Source organism: Labeo rohita, chromosome 8 (genome assembly GCF_022985175.1).
Source record: "Labeo rohita strain BAU-BD-2019 chromosome 8, IGBB_LRoh.1.0, whole genome shotgun sequence".
NCBI classification, from domain to species: Eukaryota; Metazoa; Chordata; class Actinopteri; order Cypriniformes; family Cyprinidae; genus Labeo; species Labeo rohita.
The window spans coordinates 2,906,574-2,928,540 of record NC_066876.1 but is presented as its reverse complement, the minus strand read 5'-3'; the positions used below and the strand labels follow the sequence as shown (position 1 = coordinate 2,928,540).

At 36.8% G+C, this 21,967-nt stretch overlaps 1 protein-coding gene across 1 annotated transcript in view; it reads left to right on the top strand.

The window, feature by feature from the left end:
- Positions 1–21,967, top strand: part of plch2a (phospholipase C, eta 2a) — a 139,061-nt gene that overhangs the window by 72,248 nt on the left and 44,846 nt on the right. Inside the window, exon 3 of the mRNA XM_051117271.1 lies at positions 21,161–21,307. Within this exon, the coding sequence (XP_050973228.1) occupies positions 21,161–21,307 (147 nt within the window). The remainder of the gene's footprint in view (positions 1–21,160; positions 21,308–21,967) is intronic.

The following is a 21,967-nucleotide window of genomic DNA, read 5'->3' as shown; positions in this document are numbered from 1 at the left end:
TCAAGGAAAACTGATGTGCTTTAAGGAACTATATCTTTACACACTTTTATCATTTCATGTACTTCTGCTTAACTTTTATGCAGTTGTGTTTCATTTACTTAAAGCAAAAAAATAGAATTCTGTCATGACTTACTTGTTATTTCAAACTTGTATAACTTTTGGCAGTCCTTTTCTTCCTATCTGATGACAGATCACCATGTGTGTCAGGTACCAGTACTAAATTCTAAGCCTTCAGAAACCATATGAAATTTAAATAGTTATTTACTGATAATCTTCCCCTCTCTTCATAAACTTCAAACTGGTGCACATGCATTTAGTTATAACACACATGCGAATGCCAATTTACTTGATATTAGAGTCCTTGTAGAGTTTTGTTTTTGGAGTTTAACAGACAAAGTCACTAAGACTTTGCTACATAAGGAGCTTTCCTTCCCTTTTGTGTCGGTGTTATTGTTGTATCATTTAGACACTATTACAGTATTTATTAATATTTTAATTAGATATTTTTTTTTATTTTATTTTATATTTGTAGTTTTCATTTTAATTTTAGTTAAACTTTTAGTAATTTGTTGTGCATTCTTGGCATTTTTAGTAGGTTTTCTTTATAAATTTTCTCTTTTAGTTATTTAGTACATCAAGTTAAACTAAATTAAAATAAGAAATGTTGCCTTGGCTGCTAGCTGAAATGTTTTTAAAATATATTTAATGGTTTTAATTTTAGTTTCAACAACAACCTGAAGATAAGTAAATAATGACAAAACTGTCCTAAGATTCCCTTCCTGTTCCTTCAGTCTTCTCTTCTTCCCTCGCCCTTCACATTCTTCTGTGTCCCCGGTTTCCCTTAACCTCAGTGTTTCCGAAGCTTTCTTTCCTTCGCAGACGCACCCATTCACTCTCCCTGAGCAGAGTACTGCTGAATAAAACATGAGATGAAGACAGAGACACTTGGCTTCTGCAAATCACCATCACCTCATGCTACTCCGTCTCTCTTTGTCTTTCTTTCTCTTGCCATTTAAGTTTACTGGCCCTCCCTTGGTGTTCTATCTTAAATTACTCACTTGTTTCCTAGCATCCTTTTTTAAGATGATAAGGCACCACTGAAGCGGCCGCACACGTGGCTCTGCTCTCCGAGCGGCTCTTCTCGTACTCTCAGCTGCGAGCGAAGGGAAAGAGCGCTGGATGAGAGGGAGGAGGAGGCAGAGAGAGATAAAGGAAGGGAGGGAGAAGCAAAGAAAAGAATCAAAGCAGAGAGACAGGAGCAGGTGCTTTGGTTCCCCATCTCGGATGAGACACAAGAATCTGAGTATTCAGCCATTCTCATCTGGAAAAGCAGCTCATGGGATTGTTCTCCTGAAGAGCGGCACACATCTCGCCACCTATTGTTAGCACATGGAGGCTTCTCAGTTTGAATTATGGAGGATTCTAGCAATATTAGGAGTCTTAGTCCAGAGAAAGGTAAGCTTCCACACTCTGTCATTTCTTCTGAGAACAAAAAGAGCAATTTCAGTTAAATAAGGCAAATGAGAAATTTAAAAAAAAATGGTGGATGCTTTTAAGTAGGAGTTCTTGTGTACACCTCTGTCTTTCTCATGGGAGGTTTTTTTGTCTTCAATGTAATTTCTCTTTTTATCTTGTGATGTCCCTGTGGTTCACACCATAATGCCTTGGTAAATAAGCTATAACATTGTGTGTATGATTTTATTTGCACTATTTAATTGCCAAAAACAGAAAAAACAACATTCTGTGGCTCACTGTAAAAAGTGTGCACTGTAAAAAGTAAACATGTGCAGCCTTAAAGAGCTGTTTTCCCTGATGTGACCCTTTAAATGCTTTTATTATTGAAAGTTGATTAAATATTTCTGACTTGAAATAAACCAGTTAGATTTTACCACATAAAGCACATTTCTAGGTCAACTGACAAAACATTATTTACAGCACCAGTGTCTGAGATTATGTAATTTTCCCCCAACTCCCAAAGTTACTTACTGAATGAAAGTGGTTTTATATTGGGTAGAGATCTGATGACTGTACTGGTTAAAGCATGAGATGAGATGTGTTGCTTTTGCCAAAAGATGTGAGAAGGAGTGCTGCAATATCAGTTTAATTACATCACTGAAGGAATATGAAATACAAAAGCATCTGCAAAGCAGGGGAAAATCAGTCTGGAAGAATAAAAGAACTGATTTATTCAGGCCTTTTCAGAGATAAGTTTAACAAAGCATGCAGTTTCATAGACAAGCTGAATTTTCAGTTATGTCACAGACATCTGTTTGCAACAATGGTCACCTAATGACACCTCGGCAGGCTCTATGAGGTCTTGATTGTTAATTGGAAACAAAATTAGAGTATAACTTACTAGCAGTTGCTAAGTGTTGTCATAAACATAATAGAAATTATAAGAATAAGCATAATTATTAACAATACAAATCAAAGCATAATTGCAAATATAATCATAAGAATAGTCAAAATGGAAATTATAAAGATAACTATAACCATAAATGTAAGTGGAATTGCAATAGTAACAGAAATCTTAAAAGTGTGATTGTTAACATCATAGTAAAAACATAACCACAAAAATAATTGTACACAATACAAATTAAAGTAATCAGGCTTCAGTGTAATTGCAATCGTTATTGGAATTGTTAACATAATAGCAATTGCAATCAAAATGGTAACTGTACAAAATTATCTGAATTAATCAATGTAGTGCAACCATAATTGTAATTAAAGCTGAAATAATTAGGCCTCTTCTGTTTTAAGTTACCTTAAGAACAAACTACTTCAGGGCCAATGTGAAGAAAAATGCAGAAAGAACTAGCCCAATTGAGTAAAATCTTGATACTATTGGATTTTTCTTGTTTTTCACTATTGTGACTGCAGTGTTTCACAGGGGCCAACCTGTGATGCTCTAATGGTGCATGCTAAGAACACCATCTTAAAGAATACTGCAAGCATCATCGCTTTCCACAAAACCAATCCAAAATAGAAGTGCTCTGACATCCTGAAGTTTTGAGCACCCTTCATCTTGTCAGCGCATACCCACTGCTTCATATCCTACTGTCACGCTTTCTCAAGATTCCTTAGCGTGTACCTGCGGCCCTTGCCAGCTTCCTGTCAGCTGCATCTGCACACTGTGGTCATGGCCTGCCTCCAGTCCGAAAAACAGAAGCTGCTTATGGTCTCTGGGTTTCTCTGATTATGCTTACATCACTGACAGCTTTTCAAACACAGTTGTGTTTTCCTTTTGAGGGTCTGTAGAACACAAAACTTTAACCTGCAAAACTTGGTATTTTGCTGTTCAGAGTGTTTAAAGTACATCTCACTGCACATGGCAGCACATGCAGTATTCTGCTTCTTGCGTTTATTTTTTCATTTGAAATCTGTAGACATCTTTTTTCAAATAATTGATCACATGGGATTATAGGACCGTCATGGTGTTTCCACACTAGAGCTTTTGTTGTGCACCAGAGTCAGTTTGATGTCAAAGCTTGGTTCGTTTGAAAGCTGTTTTTGAAACTTGGGTGAGCACCACTGAATCATTTCCGAGTCTGCTTGAAAAGATTGTTTTGGAGTGCCTTCATGGACACCTTTTTGTAGTTCACTATTGGTGCAAAAGTAATGTAGCCTAGCAAGCTGGAGTGAACTTTGACTGATGACATTCAGCTCACCTGTTTTAATATAATACATTTGCAAAATGTATTATATTAAAAAGCACAAAATCGCAAATTTTATTCTTTGAGATAAACACATTTCTTGTTGTTTATCTAAGTAGAAACTACCTTTAGAGCAGCTTGATTCCTGAATCCTTGTATTATATCCACAGAAACCACAAGCCCAAGTCAGTGTGTGTTAAGGTTTGGTAGTAATAACAAAGAGACAAAAACATCACATAAACATTGAGTCATGTCTAGAGTGATAAACAGCTGTCCTCAAGTATGCACAGTTGGTGACAGAAACATACTGCGACTGAAAAAAACATGTTGGTTTCAGGGGGTGGAGTTGAACTTGAGTTTAATCTAAGCAATTGAATATGTGAAAACATTCACATCTCAATAAAATCTTTACCTTTTCTCTACACTGATACCACTCAGTATCCCCTAAAGATACAGCAATATCCTGAGGTCACCTAATACTAGTCTTATCGCTCATTAGACTCATATTGTGAGATGATGTGTAATTGTTGCTGGATTGTCCCAGTCTTTGAGAGCATCTTTCATACCATGAGAAGGTATGAAGAGTAAAGTTACTTGTTGTGCTATGGAGATAGCTTTGCTCCATAAACTGAGGAGGCAACACTGGGTCACTAACAATCATTTGGGCACTGTATTTCATTCTGAGGTTCAGTAACAAACTGTGATGCTTAACTTCATCTCTGATCATCTCTCAGGGAGACTAGTCTCAGCTTTAGATGCCATTCTTACGGTTCGCCTATAGACCATCTACAGACTGCCTGATGAATATTGCACTCATAAATGGAAAATACTTTCTCTAGGTGGCAAGATACAAATTGATCAGGTGGCCTACCACAATTTAAGAATCAAACTTGGCATGTTTTTTTTTTCAGCTTGCCAAGAAATAAAGTTGTATTTTAAAGTTTCCAGGCTGCTACTTCTTCTGAATAAGAACTTGTCACTGGATTTGCCAGTATGTGCAAGGATCATGGTGTTGAATCTCTGAAAGATGTCCAATAGTTTTGTTTGGGACACAGTAAAAGTAGGTAAACAATGAAATCCTTGGACACACTTCTTACATGTTCTTGTCAAAGTGGAAAAGTCTTGGCTGGGTAGACAAGGTTTTTACCCAGAGTCTGCCTAAGAAAGACTAACAGAACTGTAACATTAATGATTTAGCATGTACAAGGTTAGGACACTGTGAAGAAATACTCTGTGCTTAAAATTGTAGACCTAATGTCTACAATGGAAGTCCAAAACCCTGCCTGGGTGAATGACAAATGTGGTTCTTCTATTAAAAGCAGTCAAATATCAATTTGGCTCAATTTGGCTGTACAGATTGAGACAATGCCTAATATTGTGTATGTCTTCGTGAAAATGAGATTAGTTTGTACAAATGGAATGTGAACAAACATGTAAAAGGTTAAAGTCAAATCCAAAGTCAAAACCATGATGACAACAAGGTTTAAATTAGATCCAAAGCAGCTACCATACATACAGTCTAGAAAACAACTGTAGCATGCTGCTTCCATTTGTTTGTTTGCCTATCCTGAGATACAGCTTTTCAAGACCTCACACAAGTATTTCATTAGAATGTCTCGGAGAGAAATTTCTCAGTGAAGAGGATGTCAAGCACTGGCATCTGTATCACACTCAGGCATTCTATAGTCTGCAAATACCCGGCTGAAAAGATATTAGAGGTGAGAGGCATCACTTAACCAAAAGATTGCTCAACTTTTGAGAACTCTGACACTTTCTTTGATGGTTCTTTGAGCTTTTTTCTTGATTACTTCACGCTGAACTGCCTCTTCTGTTGTGCTTTGAGGAGATCAAGCTCTATTCAGCATATCCTGCCTAACATGACATCTCTCTCTGGTGGTGAAGAGGAAGAAGGGGCTGTTTTGTACCTGAGCAATGGTGTCATTAAATTTGACAGTGGAGAACAGAGGCTTTCTAAAAGTCTAGTCAATGAAAAAGTTAATCTTCTTCAATTGTATTTGAAGCACCAGTGCTGCAATTATTGCTAATTTTGTTATTATAATCATTATTTTATAATGTAGAGTTTCTATTTTATTTAAAAATGCTCTGTGATTCAGCTGCTCAAATTTCAGGTCAGCTTAACGTGTAGATCCATTTGTTAATATTGAGGATACTACTAGGTGTCTGTCTTTGAAACTAAGGTACATGGAATCATACAGGAGATTTAAAGAGAACTGTAGCCCCTTCTTATATGTTGAAATGACAGTATGAAATTTTGGCTCAATGATTACTAAAACCTTTTGTGCTGTGCTGATATGGTGAGATTCGATTTGTGCTTTTTCTAAAATATGGCAGAAAAGATTGCTCTTGCAGAGACAAAGCTAGCTGTATGTGGGAGGTGTGCTTTTATGTTGAAGACAGTGAAACATGCTGGTGTTTGTACGGGTTTTTTACTATGTTAGAACTGTGAGCTATAGTCACAGGTAGACTTGTAAAGCATGACATCTTGGTTTAATGTGACAACCCGAACTCACACTCTAACAATCACAGGACTGCACACCTTCAGTAAGATCAGAAGTCACAAAGACAAACTGAATTCATTGTCCAAATGTCTATGTGAACGTGAGCATTGCGGTGAGATGCCTATGTGTTCAGTATTGTTCTTTGAGATCTAATAGTTGTTGGGGATGTGTAGCTGAGACCTCTAAAGAAAGTCAATCAGAAGTTTGCCAGACAGGACATGAATGATCTAAATCACAGTTAGACAAATTTCAAAAAACCAGTTCTTTAGGAAATAATACATTTATGATTTAAAAATCTAGGATACCATTCATAGATTACACATCAAATCCCAGAGCTGCTTAATGTGTAGGAGAGAGTCTGGCACATGTTGAGTCATGGGAATTGTGTTTGTGTTTGTGCATGTATTTACATCTTATTTTTCCAATGAAAGAGCATATCTGTCAAAAATTAAATATGGTGCTGCTCTGACTAAAGTCTGTTAGGATAACATTTTTCAGCCCAATTTGTTTTAATAGCTAGACACTTGGCAAAATCATGCTGATCCTTCACTGTGCCAAAGCAGCATTTGCTTTATAGTTCACATACTGATTCTATGCTTTGCTCATGTATAAATATACAAGTGCGACCTGTAACAGCAAACCTGTCTTATGTAGAGAGCTCTCTTTCTGCATAAGCAGAATAAATGCAACAGGGGTTAGCAGTAAACACAAAGTACATATGACAGGGTTAGATCTTCATTTTTGCAAGAGCAGTCAGTGTCGTCCATAGGCACAGGATTAGCTAAGCCAGAACATTTGAGCCCCCTCCCTAGCCAAGCCTTCGCCCGGGGAAAGTTTACCAGCAGGGCACCGTATCCTTTCCCCTGTGTCGCCATCTGTTCATTCAGACTCCCTTTCTCTCCACACTGGAGGCTGCCCTCTCTGCGCCGCTTTTGACGCTTGTGATCCAACAGGAGCGTTTCCTGTGAGGGGTGTGAGTGTGTGTGTAAGGGGAAGAGCTATGTGATTTCACTTTCATCTGAGATACAATTAGTGATAATCAAAACAGGCCTGCCTGCTTTTGAAAAGGACAGAACACAAGCTCAATACATGCACATTAAATGAGAGTTAATCTTTCAACAAAGCATATAAATATATTAAGAAAACCGGGGGTAATTGTCACACAGGGAAGTTCAACAACAACTTAGGTTTTATAGATTTGACCCTGTATTTCAAACTGATATAAAACATTTGTCTTTCAATATTAGGAATATTTAAGCTACATGAAATACATTGTTCAAACATGCATTACTGAAAACGGGTAATTATGTAATCCATTAGCATTGTTCCCAAAACACAAGTACTCAAGAAGTCCATTTCATGTGCATCACATACTGTTTCAATATTCTAGAGAGAGGCTATTCAAAATAGAATCAATGGAAAATGTACAAAACTCCAAAAATGTACCTATACATGTACATACTGTATGTACCTATGATTTACTACAATTTCCAGCTGAAACAAACACTATTGGAAGTAAAACACCAACAACTTCAATTCCTTTTTGACACAAATGATTTTTTTTAAGAATTATAAACAGTTTAATACTGTTTTGAAATCAAAACACTTGTATTATTGTGCATTATTTGTAAATTAATACATTTTAATGTTTGCATCACATAACCAGCTCTTTATGTATGGCTTTTCTGACATGGTAAATTTGCTCAGTAGCACACCCGGTACAGCATTGCACTTTGATGAGGAGCACTTGGGTATGATTTACATGAAACAAGAGCCACATGAAAGCTTAAGGACTTGTAGAATATCGCAATGTTTTGCCCAGCCTTACTTATTTGAACTAGAATATACAGACAAAGATTAATTAAGAGACAGACGTTCTACGTCAGAACGCCTCTCCTGTGTCAGCAGCACCACACACATGCGTTGTGGTACTCTTGTGGACGCGCATCAAAGACTGACACAAAGAGAAGAAATTGTTGTATGGTGTTTGAAGTTGTGTGAATTAATTTGCGCACAAAAGTATTCTCGTAGCTTCATAAAATTATGGTTGAACCACTAATGTCACATGGATTATTTTAATGATTTCCTTATTTTAATGATGACTACCTTTCTGGCCCTTAAACGTGTAAGATGTGTTGCTGTCTATGCAGGGTCAGAAAGCTCTCAGATTTCATCAAAAATATTTTAATTTGTGATCTGAAGATGAACAAAGGTCTTATTGGGTTTAGACTGACATGAGGGTGAGAAATTAAAGACAGAATTGTCATTTTTGGGTGAACTATCATTTAAACTATTACTACTTGAATTTTTTTGCCTAGCCTTACTTACTTGAACTAAAGTGAATCAGTTAATTAAAAAAATAAATAAAAGAAAAGAATATACAGACAAACTTTTCAAAATGTTGTGTCCAATAACTTGTTAACAACATAATCAATACGGAGCAATTATACATCGTCACGGTGGTTAATTTAGGCAAGTAAATCGTCAACACAATTGTAATTGCTGAACAGGCTACACATGATGATTGACACTACCATTTAATTATTTCATCATTACGAGATTTTGAATCATTATGTTTAAGAAAGTAGTTCTATCTGAAAGCTAATAAGTTATCTTGAGACCACAAGTAAAATAAATGGCTATATGAATTTACTTTGTGCTATTAAGCTGACCACGAATGGTTTAATCAGTTGCTGGTTGTGTTGTGATTATACGGCATGTACAGATCAACTGCTGTAATCCCTGTTCTCAGCAGGCTATTATTAAATAAAATGCATTGCAATGATGTGCACAATAGACTTAAAGGGTTAATGCTCCCAAAATAATATATATATATATATATATATATATATATATATATATATTTTTTTTATTTATTTATTTATTTATTTATTTTCCTATGGAACACATACATTTTGGAAGAATCTTCATGCAGCTCTTCCATGCAACAATAGTTAATTGTGATCATGTCTGTCAAAGGACAAATATATCACCAAAAAGTACATTGAAAGAATCATAGAAGTAGCTCAAGGTATACTTGCACTATATTCCAAGTCTAAAGCAATTTGATACACTGTCAATCGTTATCCATATTTCATTTAATGTAAACAGAATGACTACACTACAGAATGACCCAAGTGATTCATTTCTGTGCAATAATGATAAAGTTATTTGTATGTAAATAAGTCAATCCGATATGCAATTTGTTGCTTTAGAGTTTCTAGAGCAGTGGGCAACTTTGGCATCTCTAGTTTGTGATTTCGTTTGGCATGGGTAATGGTTATATCAGGGGTGTCCAATTCTGCTCCTGGAGGGCCACTTTCCTGCAGAGTTTAGCTCTAACCCTAATTAACCACACCTGAACCAGTTAATCAAGGCCTTCAGACTCACTAGAAACTTTCAGGCAAGTGTGTTGGAGTTGGATGGAAACTCTGCAGGACAGTGGCCCTCCCAGAGCATGTTTGAATACCACTGGGTTATACATTAGCCACATGTTCAGAAACTCCTATCCTAACCTAACCTGTCCCGCATCTTGTGTTAATATCCAAACATTTGAATCAGAATGAAAAGGAAGGCTGGGTGGCCTAATAAAAATCCTCCATCTGAGTCATAGAGCAGTGTTTCTCAATTCTGCTCCTGGGGGTGTCTCAGCGCTGCTCATTTGAGGTGTTTTACTCATCTGACATGGCCCATTCAGGCCATTAAGAAATCTAATGAGATCATGAGTTGAAATAGGTGTGTTAGACAGGTATGTGCTGTGCTGCGGGGGAAGCCTAGAGCAGGATTGTGAAATACTTCTCTAAAACTTCATGCAAAGGTAACGCTGGCTTCAAGTCATGTCAGAACAGTCACACTTATTAGATGCATGCACATGAATCCCTCATAAACCAAAATATCATAATAACCAGTGGGAAGCACAAGATCGTTCGTGAGCGGCAACAGTTTGAATTGGGAATGTGCCGATTAGAGATTTCACGCCAGAATATTGTACAGTATGTCGTAGGAATAGTTTGGATGATTTTTTGAACTGTTGCTTGCCAAGAACTAGAAGTAATTTTCCATAAATTTCTGGAGGTACAACAATAATAAAACAGAATTCTGTTCACACGTTATATTAGGTGGTCTTAAGTAAGTAACCTATAACAATATGATACAATGTACTTATACATGTTGGTGCATTGTCTTTACAGTACATTTATGGTACTTGCATTTGATTAACACATATAGTTACACTGTACCTGAACTTTACCCCTAACTGTTACCCAACCCTCACCCCAAAACCCAACTCTAACCCTTATATTCCTAACCCTAACCCTTTCCTTAAGGTTAAAACTAACCATACTTCAAATTCAAATTATTTTAAATTCATCAACAGTAAATGTGAGAATGCTAGAATTTTCTAGAACAATGTGGTTACACAGTAAATTCATAGTCTTGTAGGTATTTAATATACATAGTAGTTAAGGCCACCTAACATTAAGTGTGACTGTATATCTTTTTTCCCTCATTTTGTTACTTCTGAAACTATACTTTAACATCACTTAAACATCCCTTTGTAATAACGATTTCAAAACTTACAAGTAGTTTCTCTCAGGATGACTCAAAGTGATAAGACGGAAGCAGACATAATGTCTCATTAGCTTGCTGATGAGTGAATATTGCTGGTGAAGAACACAAGACCCACCTAAGCCAGATGGCCGCTGATGAGGGCTTTCTTCTCTTTTTCACACTTTAATCTTGTTCATTTTAGACAATGTTTGCAGTTGGATCTTACACTCAGAAAAGAGTAATGGGCGAAGGCGGCATGGCACTAGCCACGGCATATGCTGGCAAACAACACTGATTGTTTAACCAGTCAACCATATGTGCAATTTGTTGAAGGTGAGCTTCCAAAAAACTATTTCCTTCAAGAATCCTGCAAAACCCTGTATCCTGAGTCTGGACTTTCCATTGAGCACATATTGCCAGCATGCTTCTATGAGGGTGGCCTTGTTGTCACCATGACCCCTTCACACCTGTTTACCTTGCAACATGCCAGTTCAAATCTGCAGAGGCATCTGAGCTGCTCAGTCTCTCTCAGCTCTGTCAGTCTTGTAGCAAAACATTTACTTTTTGTTATGAGAATTTGTTCCATGACTTTCACAGGACGTCACCATACAACGACAGACTTGTAGTAGGGGAAAAATCCCCTGAAGCTTCCTATAGTTGAGTGTTTTGCTAGAGCTGGCTCGTAGCTTCCTTCTTGTAGAATCAAACAAGGAACCTTAAGACTACCAGCCCTGGGCTTTACCACTACACCACCCCACCTGTGTGTTGAATGTCCGTTACAGGTGGAATGACACCCTGTTCAGCATCAAATAACTATATACACATTAGCAGGAAACCTCTCTTCTCAGTAAAGGACAGTAAAATCTAGCAAAGAAGCTATGAAAACTTGGATCTAGAACTGAGTTGTGCAAACTCCTGATGGAATTTAAAAGCAGCTTTGCTAAAAGGGATGCTGGAAAGATGCATCAAAGGAAAGCAGTGTGACATTCACACTGGGGATTCTTGCAGAAAGGATACAAAATCCCAACCACGAGAGACTGGTCAGCTAAAGCTACCCAACAGCAGTTCAGTAGTTTGCTTAAGCTTCTGTAGCTTTATATTATTGAATGTCTGTATGTGCATGGCTGATCCACTTGTTTGAACTACTGTAAAAAGCAGGACTGACTGTCAAAACTCTTTATTGCCTTCCAAAAGGCACTGATGGATGCCCTTGTTGTTTAAAACATTATAAAAAAACATTCTAAGGGTGTGTTCTCACATGTAGTTCATTTAGTTTATTTGGTCCAGACCAAAAAGGAAAATTATACATTTGGTCTTGGTCTGCTTCACACTGAACCTAAAGGCATAGTAATTTGTTTACAACCTGTTTGTTTGAGTTGAATGACGTATATTTTGTGACAGAACTCTTTAAAGTGGCATTGCAGGTGTATGACATCAAAGTACACATTCACTGATTGGTCTGCTCAGCGCCACTTTAAGTCCAATACTTCCAATGCCGTCTGTGGGAATAACCGTGCTCGTTGTTGCGTGTATATGATTTTATTTTTTAACACCTGCGAAGGCACTCATAAAAGGCTCCTCGTTGCTCCGTGTTTGCCCTCTGCTTATTTTTTTTAGATACACCACTTGTTCCTTTTGTTAAGTCATGTTGCATAGCATCGCATCTCTTTGGGTATTTGATTTAGATTAAGGACATAGGTAGCAGCAGGTATATTAGGATGCTGTCACTTTAAGACTGAATGCACAGATCCAATGTGCTGATTCACATCCGATATTCTTCCAACTGTTGATGTTCACTTAAGACATAACTGACTTATACTCTTAAAAATAAAGGTGCTTCACAATGCCATAGAAGAACCTTTTTTGTCTAAATGGTTCAAGAAGGAAACCTTAACATCTGAAGAACCTTTCTGTTTCACAAAACGTTCTTTGTGGTGAAAGAAGGTTCTTCAGATTATAAAAAGGTAAGAAAGAGATGGTTCTTTAAAGAATCTTTGACTGAATGGTTCTTTGTGTTTTTAAAGCACCTTTATTTTTAAGAGTGTAGTTCATGTAAATACTCACCAAAATAGACATTTTGACACTTTTCGGAGCATTTGTCTGGTCAAGAGCAATAGGATGGAAAAGAGAACTCAATTCAGTACTCGTACATTGTCAGAGGTTCAGGTGTGTGTGCACAGAAAATAGTACCAAACTGAGTTCTCTTTCACATCATCTCAGTTATTCAAATTCATCCAAATGTCTGCTTTTCTCTTTTTTCCCCAGACATTGACATTTCTGAACATTTTACTCTTGTTTTAATTATTTGACAAAAAGGTCAATAGATTTTCAGCATACTTTTTGTCATTCATGACACCTGTGAAAAAAAAAACGTTGGCGAAAACTGTGACTATAAAATTATTCATCAACAAAACTAACACTGCCAGAAGGTTTCAGTATGATTTAATAAATGCTGAATTATTATACCCTTTATTGGTTAAAGGAAACCTTTTGGAATCAATAAAGCGTATGAAGGTGGTGTGGTAGAAGTGTGTTCAAGTGCAAACAATGAATTCTCAAGTCTTGCTTTAGAAGACAGAAACAGTGCCTCTGCTGACCCCATCCTGCCCTTCATATTGACCGCAGCAGGCAGCTGCATGCTCGTGGGTGTAAAGGTTTCTCAGGTGCAGTCTAGGGCCGAACTTTTAAAACATAGCAGGAAATTCAGGCAGACAGAGCACTGACACTGTAGTTTACACAAGGCATTTGCTATTTCAGCATGACCTCTGTCTTTCTTTTGACCGGAACCCTGTCAAAGAAAATTTGTACATGCAGGACCATTTAGTCATTATGCAGTGACTTTTTCAACCAGCAATTTTCATCACCTAAAATGTATTTTCTAATTATCTCTTAGCATTTGCCCTGGCACTTATAATGAATTCAAATTATTTTGCTCCCAAGCTTTTTTTGCAAGTGCAAGACAATCAGTGCATCAGTATAATTTCCTCCGCCTGAGGACGTTTTTGGACAGAAAGACATTTCAGCATTCATAGAAGCTGTAGGTTGTTTCCTTAAATGTGTCCTGTGTTTGCATTGTAGTCAGAAAGTACAAGTCCTTTAAAAAAAAACAATTAACCTTTAGCTGACGGAGCACACTTTCATCCTGTACTGTTGTTCCAAACACAGAGCCAGGAAAAACAAAAAAACCCATCTCGCTAACACATGCGTTACCTGAGCTACCTACACTACCTGGCTCGAAATCAATGCTTGTGATGTAAAGTTGTGTTAGACTGAGGAGGTAACCATAGCAACAGCACTCAGCTTGAGCGCTTTCCATTAGGATCAGTATGGGATGGTGTGTTGGCACATACAGTAGGTACTGTTATTATTTTATCACTTTATTACATGTGCATCATATGTTTCACAAAAAGACTAGATATTACAGTTATCCTTTCAAAGCTGACTGAATGTATAATATGCACAATGCTCATGAAACAACAACATACTACAGCTCATTTACTATAAACGAGTTTAGCATTTGATGTAATGCAGCTGTAGTAGGCTAAAATATATCTTCTTTGTTGTCTATCAGTTCAGGAGGTGGTTTACTTGTAATAGATCTCTTTATGATTCCAAAAATGTACTGGTATCAACACATGTCAACACCTTACTGACAAATGCATAATTAAATTTACTTTACATATGAGACCCTGGACCACAACACCAGTCAAAAGTAGCACAGGTATATTTGTAGCAATAGCCAGCAATACATCGTATGGTTCGAATTTATCAATATTTCTTTTATGCCAAAAATTATTAGGATATTAAGTAAAGATCATGTTCCAATATCCTATCTAAACCTAACAACTTACTAACTATTAATAAGCAGCAAATTAGGAGTTTACTAAGGCAAAAGCTGTAATCATGAGATTTGGACCTTAAAGTGTGACTGTTGACTTTATGTGACTTTATGTTCCAATAAATATAACATTAAATGCACTTTTATTGTAAACATAAAACATATTGTATTAATTGTTTTAATGGTGTTATTTTCATATTTACTTTACCTAAAATATCCACCCACACATGCCTGTTTTTTTATCCTCCCTTAGCAGATCTCTTTGAAAAGCAATAGCACACCTCTGCTCAGCATGCTGTATTATTTGAGGTATTATTCATGCCTGTAGCACAAATAGTGCAGAAGAAGTTTGCACATCAAATCTTAACAGGGTTACGAATTTATTTATATAGTATGAGCAATAGTGATGGTGATGTTTGGTTTAGCGAGAGCCACCGAAAACCTGAATGATCTTCCTGTGTATGAGCAAATGCAATTGCATTACACCACTACTTTGAAGTTGAGCGGTTAGAAAACAATCATGTAGATGCTTTTATGATTATAGGAAGAGCTGATAAATGAAATGAACTCTCTCTCTCGCTATTGCTCTGTATCTGTGCTGTGGTTGTGTGCGCAATAAGCTACCTAAATCCCCCAGGCCTGGATTATAGTTCTGAGGGGATTTAAGTGTCGGCTTGACAGGTGTTACACAGTCAATAAGTTAGCATCTTTACTAGTACGGCGTCTCACAGCATGCCATTGCAAAGACAGCTCCAGCCTGGACTGAAGATGCTAAAAGTGCTCTGATGTCTGCAAGACTATCCTTCAAATCCTGCGGGCTTGGACGTATTGTACTGTTGTTCTCGCCATTAGATTGTATCGTGAAACATTGTTGATTGGACGTTTGCCTAGAGCTTTGGTTGACAGAGTGATTGTAAGGATAGAAAAGAGGAATCAGAGGAAGCAAAGTGAAAGAAAGAAATCAAGGACTCTGCTAGTAAATCAGCAACAGAGCAATGTGCGCCGCCGTCTTGCCTGCCAGTTCGGTCACTTCTGTCGTGATGCCCCCAACATTAGCACCTCAGATGAAGCCCACGCCTGCTACTAAGTCGCCAACACCTTCAGCCCGAGTACCGACCCCAGTGGTGGCAGCTGCCTGCTCTAAAGCTCTTCACAAGCTGACCCTGTCACGACTCTTGGCGGGATTCTTCTGGAGGGGGGATAGTTCTGTGTACGGATCCAAATGGAAGCTAGGCTTATTTGGTAAGAGTTAAAAAACCTGGATAAATCGATTCATTCTTACAATCTTTGTTTTTAAATAAATGTATTAATTAGTTTCAGTTTAGTGGATTGCCAAAGTCATTTTGCAAAGTGGCATGTCTTTGAAAGATTCCAGAGAGTATTTGGGAACATTTTGATGTTAATCTGTAAACATAATAATAATAATTAATAATAAACATTTATTAAATCAGAAATATCTTATTTGTATTTATAATATGGCTTAGTTAGAGAGGCTTATGTTCAATAATTTGCTTTTAAAAGTAGTATTTGTTTTTGTCACCGTTCTAGTTTGGTGTTGATGCAGCCTGTCCCAATACCCACATTCGTGGTCTTTGCACTTGACCACTTTTCTACTTACGTGACGTATTTCTTGTATTTGTCCCAAGTGTTCTTTTGATTACCTGATAAAACAACTTTACAGTATAACATAGTGTTGTAAAGAAGTAAGTAAAGGTTTTACAGAGCTCTATTTAGACATTTTGAGTTTTAACACTTTGCACTTAAACTTCTAAATGTCCCTGTGGAACAGGCAAAACAGTTTAATTGCGGTGTTTCTAAAATAAGCGATAAAAAGCAATTGCAAACATTTTACAAAATACACATATTCAGTGTATATAATGTAATGTTTATAGTAGTATTTAGTTTAAAATTATTTTTTTTCTTCAAACCCATATCCCACAGTACAAACCCTTTATCTACTGTACTTTTTTAATACCTCAGTAAACACTAAAATGTAAACAGAATTACCGTTAATGACAAATGAAGTTAGTAATAAAATAAGAACAAGTACAAAAATTACATAGATAAATGCAATAAAATAAAGTTTAAAATAAAATGAGGTCTTAAAGTAGTTCTTGTCAAAAGCTGTTTTGCTGTTTGATGAACATAAATGACGCAAACGGCAGCAGGTATTTATAGGCTGCTGTCACTTTAAGCCCAATTGCACATATCCAATATAATGATACACAAGCGATTTGTTTATGATTCCGTTCACTTGACTTAACACATAACCGACTGTGTCTGTTAAAGAAAGAGAGAGAATTTAATAAACTGCTCATGCAGTCTCTGAAACGTAGCTGTCTTTGCGCGAGTACTGAATTGAGTTCTCTTTTACCTCTTGTTGCACTTGAATGGTTTAAAAATGCTTGAATGTTTAAATTGCTGAAAACGCATCAATTTGTGATGGTTAAACTTTTAAACTAATTTGCAAATCACGTGCATGTCGAATCGTGGGGCCTGATCGGTACAGATCATGAATCATCAATCCATTGCACCCCTAGTATTGGGACAGGCCCGTGCTGATGCTGTTATTTGTGTACATTACACAGTAAAGGTTTAGAAACTGATTTATCTTATAGATTCAGTTATTTTAATGCAATGTCTAAAAAAATCTATCTTTGATAGTTTAGCTGTACAAAGTTTTAATCTAAAATCGCCATTCATGTCTAAATTTGATTAGCCTGATGGAGTCACATATTCAACAGAAGCATCTTTTAAATTGACAGTTCTGCCATCATCATGATGCATAAAACTTACAGGACTATTTTCTGTTGAAATACATTTAATGAACTGTAAAAACGTTACATTAAAATCCATTCTGATCACTGGCTATATAATAAAGTTCTAATCTAAGTATGGTCATGTTATATTGGGCTTGGGGCACCCAGCAAACCAGCATTGTTTTACAAAAACTTTTTATAATTTGTGTTAAATACTTACACAAATATCATCTTACTGTGCACTGTTAAAATAATAATAATAATAATAATAATAATAATAAAAAGAGCACCTATATAAAAAAGAATAAATATGGCAAATTCTTTCTTATTACAGAGCAAATCTATAAATCAACTGTGCGGCTTGTAAAATGAGAGATACTTGACAGTTAAATCATAGCAACTGAATATCATTGCAGTCATAAAATGTTGTTTACTTGCTCTCCAAAACTATTTCCCGGTTGTTTACAGCGTACCGGTGTGACATTTGGCTTCATCAATGCATTGAGACGTCAAGAAGCCTGATTTCTTTTGTTTGTCATGATGGAAAGGCACCTGTTTGTACAAGGGCTGACATATGGGCAATCCCTTTAAGCTTTAATTCCCTGATGGATGCTGCGTGAGAGGTTTACCTTACTTCTCTCTGGCACACATCCTGCAGACGAGCCCCTTTGACCTGCTATGTGGCAGCGTTAGAGGATCACCTCTGTTAAACGGGCTTAAACGCCACCAATCGCCACAGCCTCTTTTGACTCTTCAGTGACGTGGACTTAACTGATAACAGTTGTAGCGTCTTGCTGCCAACAACGCTCTTGAGCCAACTAGTTATGCGAGTATTCAAGCTGGTCAATGAGCAACACAACTAGTCGTTTTGATTTTAAATTTCCATTCAGGTTTCTCGAACGCTTCAACCATGAACCTGGTTTCCATAGCAACCATTTCAGACCCACTAGAGGAGCGTTTTATGATGAGATACCACATGGGAAACGCCTGCGTTAGACTGCTTTTGCACAACATGGGACACATTCACTAAAGCATTCTTTTTTTGGCGTCTGCTGTTCAAGCAATCAAAAAGCGGTTTGGCCTAACCCCTATTGATTCTGAACTTCCTGCTGTGTATTCAGCAATAGGGATCAAATCAATTTAAAAGACCAAGGGAAAAATGCTGGCTGAATTTACGGTGCGTTAAGCTGGCACTGTCTTGCTGAACTTTTGTTAAACCCAGCTACATTATGTTTAAAGGTTTAGCTGCCTAATCAACCACAAAGGTTGCAGGTTCCGTTTCATATTCTTAAAAGAAATGTTTTCACCAGTTCTTTGTATGTTCAGCAAAGGACCCTCTTCATATCAAAAACTATTTTCCATTATTCTTGAGCGTATTGCTTATTTATTTTGAGTGCTTTAAAGTCAACATGAAATCCAAGCTGACCACACTGACATTTTTAAAGCACATTCCTGGCCTTATTGTTATGACTACTCAGTGCATGTTACTACAAAGAAAATAAATGTTTGTCTTTATAATCTTTCATCAAAATGTATTAACTTGCTTAACACCTAAAATGAAACATTGGGAAATGTTGCCTTTTAAAATTTTTGCCTATATTTAATACAATAATTCACTGAAAGTTAATGCAAATGACAACAGGCCATTATTTTAGTATTGTTAAATATAGTAATATTTTTGTGTAAGACTGTAATATACTATTATAGTTTTCGTTAACTGGGTTAGATTTTGTTTTTATTAGTTTTATGTTTTAATTTTAGTTCAAGTTTTAGTAATTAGTTTTTAAGTTTAATTTTTCTGTTTAAGCTTTAGTACTTCATTTTAAACTGAATGAAAATGAGAAATAGGCCTTTTTTGTTTGTTTGTTTTTTACATTTTCATTGTTTTTTTTTTGTTTTTTTTTTTGTTTTTTTGCATTTTTGCATTTTTTACGTTTATACCATGTCAGTTAAGTTTTATTTTATTTCTAATCTAAGTAGTGATTTATTTATTTATTTATTTATTTATTTATTTGACATTACGTTTTTTAGTAGCGGGGCAGTAGTTTTTTTTTTTTTTTAGTTTTAGTTGAATGCATTCAGGTCAGTTCAGGTATGGAAAGCACACTTTTTATAATCCTGCTCGGCATTTTGCTTCATAAGTATCCTGTTTTACTCAGAAACATGTCACGTTACTATCATTACCATTTTATCCATCCATTTTCCAAACTGCTTGTTTTCTGTGATACTTACTTCAAAGTCTCAGGCAGTGGACAAAAAATACCCTGGACAGAAAGATAAAAAAGATCTAAAGACATAAGAACTCCAAAATTTCCGCCATTATCATGTCTCACCCTTATGTTGCTCCAAACCTGTATGCATTGCTGTCTTCTATGGAGCACAAAAGAATTTTTTGAGGGGTTGAACAGTTGTTTTCAGGGTTTGTAGATGGTCTTCTACAAGACTAGAACGCCTTGGGATCAGGCTCTAAAATCCTTTTTGGTTCTTTTTGGAACTATAAATGGTGTATTTTTAGAAGTTAGAAGTACTGATGACCCTGGGATCACTATTCCATCTCCACCTGGCCTTGAACAAGGTACTTTAGCCATGCAATCAGTGTACTGTCATTTTGAATAACACACAAGCATATACACCAATCACTCAAACCTGGATTTAGTGATTCGCTAAAATCTTCTTATATTACATCCTGTCTGTCGATGCTCCCTGCATAATTATCAAATAAAGAGCCACCTTAGATGAGCTCTGCCAATATTAATGCCACATTAATACTAGGAGATGGAAACGGAGGACGCAGAGCAGTGGCACACTATTGTGAACTCATCACTGATTATTATATAATCGTCTCTCAGCTCATCTGCTGTTTATGTAACAGCGGTCTGTTCTCCGAAGAAACTTCTTTACCAGAGCCAGATCTACTGTTGTCTTAAGTGTTACTTCACACTCTTTGTGTGCATAAGTGCATGAATAATGAAAAACAAAAATCTTGCAGTCATCTCTGTTCCTGAAGGCAGTTTGGTGGAGTAAAATCTGCTGGCATTTTGTTCTTGTTAGTTTTTTTGTCCTTGCACTGTTATGACACTTAAAGCGCCATGTTTCTGGACGCCTACCTCGATAATGTCATGCATAAATCAAAGCATCACATGCCATGCTCCTGCTATAGTCTTTATTTATAAAGGTAAAATCGGAAATGTTGTTAATATTGGAACATTGCTTGGTAATTTCAGATAATTCAATTTTCAAGGCAGTTTTTCCCTCAGTGTTGAAAGATTACATTTTACAATTGTAAAATGAGCCATTTGGAGGACATTTAAGAGTGATTATGCCAGTTATTAAAAATCTATGATTGTTTCCAACAAGCATTTGCTTTCATAAATACAGTACGAATAGAGAAACACTCAATCTTGCCAAACAGTAGTTGTGTTGTGCAGGGATAGGGACGTTTGAAAATGAAACATATTGGATTTCGATCAGGTTCACAAAGGTCACAGTAATGATTGCTGGCCGCTTTGAGCTCAGGGCTGATTCAGGAGCATGTCAGATATTTTGATGGATGGTTATTCCTCTGGGTAACGCACACGAACACAGAATAATACTGAAAAATGCCTGAGTGGGGTTTACCAATAATATTCTGTGGAGCAGACAACTTAACCTTGGCTATCTGAAATGATAAAAATAACGTTGGTGAATTTTCGCTCTCAGTGAGAGTTGGATCTGGGCAAGAGTTGTCTATCTTGTTGTTATACACAACAAATAATAGAGCATTATCATGTTTTATTTATAATTTGGTGTGGAGAGTTTGTGCGATATTCATCCATCTAATGATTTGCGTCTCTCTTCTGTTAGTGGAGAAATGCATGAGTTCCATGCAGACGGGCACTCAGATGGTGAAACTGCGTGGAGGATCCAAAGGCCTGGTGCGCTTTTTCTACTTGGACGAGCACAAGTCCTGCATCCGCTGGCGGCCCTCTAGGAAGAATGAGAAAGCCAAAAGTAAGTGTCATAATGTACTGTTTTTATTAGCCATCTATCACTACTGACCACGATTTATTCTGACCTTGATGAAAACCTCATCACTCAGATTTTGCTCTTTTATAGCCTGGTAGGATTAAGGCTGGATGATTTACAGTCAGGACAAATTGACACTAGAGCCAATCTGCAGACAGTTGGTAATTTCATAGAAAATCATGTAGTTTATGATGGTCACAGGTTGCGATTTTTAACTTACAGACTTTGATTCCGTCCAGTCAGAACATTTCAAACATGTTTGATACTTTAAGCTGATTTTAGAACACCTATTGTTTTCATTTATCAAGTGTCTGCTAGCAACAAAGCACACATGTCTGCATACGTTTGTTGTGGTCAGAACGACTTGAAAGGCTAGTAATGTGTAAATGATCCTCAGTCGTTTAATATGGTGGTTCCCAATCCTGGTCCAAGAGAACCCCCAACCCTACACATTTTTGATGTCTCTTTTATCTGACACATACATTTAAAGGTCCACTGAAGTGCCTCGAAACACGCAGCGTTATTCTATGTGGTGATGTAATTTCGGCTGAAACAGGAAAACAGGGTGGGACATATAGAGCAGCCCCGCCCCCTTTTAAAAATAGCCAATAGCGTTTCATTTATATTTGCTCGGGCAGAACCGTT